This window comes from Arachis ipaensis, chromosome B03 (assembly GCF_000816755.2).
Source record: "Arachis ipaensis cultivar K30076 chromosome B03, Araip1.1, whole genome shotgun sequence".
Classification (NCBI taxonomy): domain Eukaryota; kingdom Viridiplantae; phylum Streptophyta; class Magnoliopsida; order Fabales; family Fabaceae; genus Arachis; species Arachis ipaensis.
Window position 1 is genome coordinate 112287867 of NC_029787.2, and position 8175 is coordinate 112296041.

The following is an 8175-nucleotide window of genomic DNA, read 5'->3' on the forward strand; positions in this document are numbered from 1 at the left end:
CTACTCATTCTATTGATGGCCCCTCGTTTGTACGACTCTTGCTCCTGCTTAGAAAATATATTCTAATTCATTAATTGATTTTAAGTGTATTATAAGTTCGTTATTATTAAAAATAAATTAAATAATATATATATTTATATACAAATACATAATAATTAATATAATAACTAATTTTTTGTGTGCACATAATATTTTTAATATTTAATGCATCCTATTCTTAAGCTCCTTCAACAACCATAAATTAAAGAGTAACTATTGAAACTCAACACAGAAATATCAATTATGAACACTTCTCCTTGGACTTCTTAATTTGAAATGGAGATGGATCGTGTTGAGGGCGGCGTACTCATGGAGTTATGGTATGCCGATATGTCCAAAGTTTAGTCAAGACAACTGAACAACGAGCACTGCAGCGTATTCAACAAGAAAACAAGGCAGCTTAATGAAATGTTCATGCTACTAGGTTTACCTCACTTCGAAGGAATCAATTTAAAATGATTGAGGATGTATTCATTCTATTAGATAATAAAAATATACTATTTCTCAGTAATTACAAAATTATCATTAATTTGTTTGAAGATATTATCTTTTTGTTGGGTTTTAAGATATATAAAGATCAAATATTTCTTCTGCATTATTAATTTACTATAAATTTTCTTACCACAATTTATGGCTACTTTAGATCATATTTTATTAACAGATTTATGCCCACGATAAATAACTTTATTTCTGCACTTACAATTTTTAATTTTACATCAACTGGGGGAGAGAAATTGTCAAATGGGCAACAAAAATATATTTATAACAATAAATTTCTTTTTACTTTTTCTCCTTTCCTTGTGTATTCATCTAGGATTTCAAAATCGATAGAATGGTAGGTAACTTATCAAGAGCTGACTGTTTCGGTGCAAGAAACTTCAGGCACCTCCTCCTCCAGGGCTTTTGCTCGCATAGCATTCATTATTTTGTACCTGCTTTGTTCCTGAGCTTTCCTCCGATTAGCTTCAAGCACAATTAGTAGAGCAGTAATGTCAGCAGGGCTCACTCCACCAACTCTGCTTGCCTGACCAATGGTTTGCGGCCTAACCTGAAATCATTGAAAGAACTTATTGAGACCATGGGGGAAAAATGATAACTTATACATAATGTCAAACTCTCAATGTAGGATGAATATCAGACTATCTTTGATAGTAAATTAACTAGTACTTTATGGATTGTTTGTTTCTGGTTTCGGATAATCCCATGAATATCTGGTTTAATTATGAAAAATTTGTGGATTGCACTTGTGGATTCAAAGATGCATTTCAGTCTGCTCTGTTCTATCCAAACTGCTATATTGTCCAAATATATGTGCCACAAACCTTGGAAAGCTTTTCCCGTGCTTCAATAGATAACGTTGTAATCATATGGTAATCCAAGTCTTCGGGAAGTTGTCTATGCTGTTGAGTAACCATCTGCACGTAAATCCAACACAACATGAGATTGACATTATGGTGACAAGCATCAAATGATTCTGTTAGGGACTTGGGTATTATGGGTGCTCAAAGTCCCACATCGAATAGTATGGGATGCTTGATGTTGTATATAAGGAGAGTGGTTCTTCACCCTTAACAGCTAGCTTTTAAGGTGTGATTTCCCACTTTCCTTAGATACCTAACAATGGTACCAGAGAGTGGTTGTCGGCGCCATGGAAAGGGCTACCTATAGGCTGGATTAAGGTGAATACCGAATACTGATAGACCGTAGCAAAGTAGCTACCGTTGGATCAGTGTCGATAGAGTGAAGCCGCCGTGGACGTCGGCTCTCCAGGGCCGGTGTATTGTTAGGGACTTGTGTATTGTTAGTAGATACTTGTTAGTAGATACCTAACAATGGTATCAGAGAGTGGTTGTCGGCGCCATGGAAAGGGCTACCTATAGGCTGGATTAAGGTGAATACCGAATACTGATAGACCGTAACAAAGTGGCTACCGTTGGATCAGTGTCGATAGAGTGAAGCCGCCGTGGACGTCGGCTCTGCAGGGCCGGTGTATTGTTAGGGACTTGTGTATTGTTAGTAGATACCTAACAATGGTATCAGAGAGTGGTTGTCGGCGCCATGGAAAGGCTACCTATAGGCTGGATTAAGGTGAATACCGAATACTGATAGACCGTAGCAAAGTGGCTACCGTTGGATCAGTGTCGATAGAGTGAAGCCGCCGTGGACGTCGGCTCTCCAGGGCCGGTGTATTGTTAGGACTTGGGTATTATGGGTGCTCAAAGTCCCACATTGAGTAGTATGGGATGCATATAAGGAGAGTGGTTCTTCCCCCTTAACAGCTTTTAAGGTGTGGTTTTCCACTTTCCTTAGATACCTAACAGATTCCCGTAGTGAAGGACCACAAGCAAAGAAGCCCTGACTTTTCTTATTACAGACCTGTTGAAGCTGGCTTTGCTGACGCAAGATGAAACCTTCGTACTTAATATCGATCTCAACACATTCTTTCTCTATTCTAGATAACTCTATGTTACCAAAGCCATGCTCATCAAGAATTCCATATTGCATGTGTGGTTTCTTAAGAAGACTTTCCAATGTTGAAGAGTCCCTCACTGGCTGACCGGAGACTCGAGAAACTTCAGCAGCCAAGTCTCCCCCTGATGACATGATGATTGTAAGGCACTGCCATTAAAGAAGAGCTAACATTTGTACTAACATTAGAATTGATTATTTATATGAAAATATCACCGGGTTTTTTGGCCAAGGGAAGAGATTCGGCCAATCCCATATATAGAAAGGGCTTTCCAGAGAGTGAATTTCCATGAAACAGAGTGCAGAAACAAACCTGAAATTCTGACACTTCTCAATCGCTTCTTTTCCTCAGAAATTCGAGCCTGTTTCTCCTGGTACAGTTTCCACCGTCTATCATCTATCAACCCAATTTCATGAGCCAAGGGGGTGAGACGGCTATCAGCATTATCAGATCTCAAGAGTAACCGATGCTCTGAGCGGCTAACATGAAATAAATAAGGTGTAATTGTCAAAAAAAAAAGGGGGATAAAATGTAATTGTTAAAAAATGAGAGACTGAATGAAACAGCATGCTTGTGTACATGAGCTGAAATGTTTAATGTACCTTGTTAACATGCGATAAGGTTCTCGCAGATCCTTGGTAACTAGGTCATCAATTAATGTTCCTATATAGCTGCTCTCTCTTTCAAGGACAATGAGTTGCTTACCATCAGCATATCTAGCCGCATTGATGCCAGAAATTATGCCCTAAAGTGAGAAGATGGTAAATTGTTAGCATAAAAAACCTAAATAGCCAAGAAGATTTTAACGAAATCCTCTTGCCTAATTTGCAATAAGCACAAAGACAAAACATTAGATATATATGCACAGATAAACTTTAAGGGAATACCTGTGCTGCAGCTTCCTCATAGCCAGTAGTTCCATTTATCTGACCAGAGAAGAATAATCCTTGTATTTTCTTTGTCATAAGAGACCTAGCACATTGATGAGCAGGTAAATAATCATACTCTACAGCATATGCAGGCCTCAACATTGAACAGTTCTCAAGTCCAGGCAAAGTTCTGAGCAAAGGTAGTTGTAATCTCTCTGGCAAACCTGTTGAGAACCCCTAAAAGATTTATTATAAAAGAGAACAGAAAGGTTAATAGCATGAATATCAACATTGTAAGTAAGTTTTACGGTTTAGTTGACTACTACAAGTTCACAATTTAGAAAGCCCAACTCATGAAAAAAGCTAAAAGCTTTAAACATAACGATCATGTAGACATTATGCTCAAAAAGAGCAAATTAAAAATCACAAACCAACATTAGCAACAAAGCCTTATCCAAGATTCCAAAGACACAGTGCACTAAATATCCCTGCTATAAATAGAAATGCCAGCAGAATAAAAGGATATAAACCAAGATCATCTCCCTCACCAAAAAACTTCCCTAACCAGAAAAAAGCAACAAAAGACCATATACTTAATCACATAATTGTAATTTCCAACTCATCCAACTTCAGACATTATCCTTTGTTAAAAGAAAAAGTTCTTCCATCAATCTGCAACTCAAATCCATAACACATCCTTGTTTTATTAGACAAGACAATAGAATCCCATATTCATCCTTTTTCATATGTTGGTTTTATACAGTTGGTAAGGCTTCAAAACATGTAATAGTCATATTTATTATAAACAAGGATACCAGAAATTCAGATCATGCCCACACATTAGAGGGATGCTTCCACCAGTCCAGACTACTACAACACAAAAGCATCACTATCCCCTAACAGTGGTAAACCAGGTAAATACATTTGTTATAATTACTTTTGCAACTTATTTTTTGTTTCATTGCCAAAACTACATCAGTTTAATATTTAATTCATTAATCTTTGCCACACACTATTTTACTCAAATATCTTTCAGAATACAAATAAGAAAATAAATATCCATCTTACCTGCACATAGAGCTCAGGCACACTGCGACCCTCTGGTTCAAGAAATATTTGATGAGACTCTTTATCTTGGAACCTTACAATCTAGAGATGAACGATATATTAAATCAGAATATAATATGGAACGCATATTTAAACATCGCTAACTCTGTAAATATAATACTGGTATAAGGAAAACAAGTTAATAACTGTTTTTTAGCAACTAGTATTGTTGAAACATACCTTATCTTCAATGGAAGGACAATATCTTGGTCCTTTAGCTTCAACCCATCCTCCATAAGTTGGTGTTTCATGTAAGTTATCTCTTATTATCTGGTGAGTTCTACCTGTAGTACGGGTTAGGTAGCAGCACATCTGTTCTCTTTCAATATGGACATCAGGATCAAAACTAAACCAGCTGACCTGCCAATTATGAACATAAACTGAGGTTTTCTTTTTCTTTTTAATTGCAGAGGAAACACTTGATTTGACCCAAAACTTCAATCTAATGAACATAAATATAGGATTAAATGGATAAACCTCTTTGTCTCCATGCTGAGGCTCTAAACCTGAGAAATCTACAGTACGAATGTCCACTCGGGCAGGGGTTCCGGTTTTCAGCCGATCAGTTTCAAAACCAAGACGCTGTAAGTTCTCAGTTAATCCATGAGAAGCAGACTCGCCAGCTCTTCCTGCAGGCATGGAAGTTCTACCAACCCAGATTTTGCCACTCATAAAAGTTCCTGTTGTGAGAACAACAGATGGAGCATAGAATTTCATCCCAAAAAATGTACAAACACCTTCCACATTATCATTTTTCCCAAGTAATATATCTGTGACCATAGCCTCTCTGATTGAAAGGTTTGGTGTGCTGCAAAAGATACAGTAAAGACAAATCAGCTAGGAAGTAACTTAAAAATAGCATTTGCATAGAGCAGGTAAAAGAAAACACAACTGGCTACTGGAGTTGGAAAGCATCACCATGTAGAACCCTTACATGTCTTGTCCTTATTATTGTTGTTATCTTCATACTTGATTATAAAATTATAAAAACGGACGATTGATAGAGCTAGAGAAATGTTGCTACTAATAATTATAATTTTCAAATGATATGTAACCGGCTATGCATAGATTTATTTTTAAAGCATTATAACTAAGATAATTATATTTTTTGAAAAAGGAAAATCCAACGTTAGAACTTTACTTAAAATTTTTAACCCTTTGAAACTTTGGTTCATGCTCTACCACTGATTGACTGTCATTAAACACAGGCAAAAGCAGTGTGGAAAAATGGATACAGGAAATGACAGACTACACAGAAAATAAAATATATGGATGTGAACTTACCTTTCTACTACACTTTTCATTTGCATGGCATATTCCCTTTTATCAGTTTGAGCACGTAATGCACGAACTGCAGGTCCTCTGGATACATTAAGCACCCGCTTCTGCAAGTAACATCTGAACACAAGCAAATATGTGTATGAGCGAAGAAAACCCCAACTCTTCAAACTAGAATATATGCAAATGAAATTTACTATAAAACCATCACTGAGAGATAAAAGATAGCAGAGTTACTCATAAAGCAAAAGTAAATATCTTATATACTAATATATAAAAAACAGAAAAAGGAAGCATCAACTAGAAGTGAAAGAAACAAACTATATCTACTAACTTCTAATCTTATATATAGTGGTCACTGAAGAAAGAGGTACAATCTTGTGAATTTTCAGCAGATTATTAGAATGACACAAGGATCTACAAGTAAAGCACAAAGATAATACAAGATTCAAACTGAGTAATGCTCTCCTTATGGACCAAACTACTCCACCCTATTTAAAGCAATGAAGATGTCAACACTCTTACCTCTAAGCTCATATAACTTCAAAATCAGATAGGTAAGAGAATTTTGCAACTTCCCAGCAGACTCGGCAACTTATCATTGCCACTTTTTCATTATCTTTATATTATGTCCTATCATCCTTTCATTATGACCTACAATGGTGGAATGCAGAACTTTAACAATCTTATTAAAAGATCAGGATTTCGGATTTGGAAAATTGGGTTCTTATCATATCATATGCTAAAAAAGTAAATATTTTAGCAATGCAGTTGGGAAATCTTCACCTAATCTTTGTCCAGTATAAATAATAATACTTAATGGACCAACCCTCACTGAAATAACCAAAAGAAAAATGGCAGCTAATGTCTAAAGGAATCCCAGAAAGGAAATGAGGCAAGTAAAGCCAGGTACCATCTAATGATCATGACAATCTACATTCACAATATCGAGGGAATTAAAGTATGGTAAAGAACTAGAAATGAACTTTTACAAGTCTCACACTTTACCTGTCAGCAATCTTCCCTATTTCACCACCTAGCGCATCCACTTCGTGAACCAATTGAGACTTCGCAGGTCCACCAACAGCTGGATTGCAAGGCTGCAGCAAACTCAGCTCAGTTAGCAACTCGTCAAATCTTGGCATAGAGCCAGAAGCACACATCATACACCATGCGCTTAACCAAATACACACAATACGCATAAGGTACAGCAAGTCAAAAGGCGAAGTTGTACCAGTTGAATTAAGTACATTGCAACATGAATATGTTAACAACTATAACATTGATTACAGATTAATTATTGATTGAAGCTAAGACAATATTAATAGTGGAAAGTAAACCTGCCAGGCAATACGGTCAATGTTGAGAGTAAGAAGAAGAGTTCTTGCACCCAAACGCGCAGAGGCAAGTGCGGCTTCACAACCTGCGTGCCCTCCTCCAACCACAATCACATCATATTTTTCATCAGCTGTTCCAATTCCATCGTAATTCGCCTCTGCAAATTCCTCAAACAACCAAACACACCGAATTTTCAATAGCATTGACACCAAAGAAGCACCAAATTTGGGGGAAAAGAAGAAGAAACAGTGGTATGTACCTCCGGAAGTGGAAGCAGCTGCGACAGCTGAGAAGCGCCGGAAGAAAGCGGGGACAGAGGAGGAGTTTGGGCGGCGTAATTTGTGGTGGAACGTGACGTGGTGAGGGTTCAGAAGAGTGTCAGAAGAAGGGGACGTAGAGAATAGTTTTTTGGAGAAGCTTTGGCCAAAACGACAGAGATGGAGGGTGAACAGCGTCGTCGTTGCCATTACAGATAGTATGGTTATGGCATTGGCTTCCCGATTATAGTTTCTTCAAAACGGTTTGGTAACTTTGGTCGTCGTGCTCCTTCAATGCCGTTTCATCGTTATCCGGTGTTGCTGCAGCTGCCTCATCGAACCTCATCCCATTCTAGCGAAGCCGATCAACATTGTGGGCCAAGCCCAAACTTCTTATTGGGCTTCCAACAAAAGGTTTTGTAAAAATATGAAACAAGTAGTTCCTACTTCCTAGGTTAGTGTGTGAGTGTGCATGTATGAACAAAAAAGAAAAAAAAAACACTGAGGCACTTTCCATGATTAAAAAAGAAAATTCAAGTAACCAAGTTAGGTTGGTCTAGTGATTAGCTCACTAGTTCACTTAAGCAAATGTCGATTCGAATCAACCATTATAAGGGGTGGTTATGTCTGTGGAGGACACTCCCGTTCTCACGAACCACAAGGTGAGCCTGGAGAGGACCCATGAAGATAGCTAAGAAGGTAAGGAAAACAGGGGAGGGGCAAGGCTTCTCAGAAAAGAAGGAGGAGCTGTGAATGAAGGAGTAACCAGAAGAACTTTCAGTGAAAAGATGGAGGAGGATGGAAGAGCAACAACAAA

At 37.6% G+C, this 8175-nt stretch overlaps 1 protein-coding gene across 2 annotated transcripts; it reads right to left on the bottom strand.

Annotated features, from left to right (window-relative positions):
- On the bottom strand, window positions 658–7758 carry LOC107630934 (tRNA uridine 5-carboxymethylaminomethyl modification enzyme MnmG). Of its 2 annotated transcripts, none has more exons than XR_002359698.1 (13): window positions 7361–7758; window positions 7104–7258; window positions 6772–6863; window positions 5770–5883; window positions 4963–5293; window positions 4666–4845; window positions 4447–4527; window positions 3397–3615; window positions 3112–3254; window positions 2822–2988; window positions 2416–2633; window positions 1207–1454; window positions 658–1087 (listed from the first exon to the last, which is right to left on the bottom strand). XR_002359698.1 is itself a non-coding variant. In XM_016334229.2 (13 exons), the coding sequence occupies exons 1-13, from the start codon at window positions 7566–7568 to the stop codon at window positions 887–889; spliced, it is 2202 nt and encodes a 733-aa protein (XP_016189715.1). In that variant the 5' UTR covers window positions 7569–7757; the 3' UTR covers window positions 658–886. The 2 variants fall into 2 exon arrangements, 1 of the variants encoding a protein (XP_016189715.1); XM_016334229.2 differs by having other exon boundaries at window positions 1362–1454; window positions 7361–7757.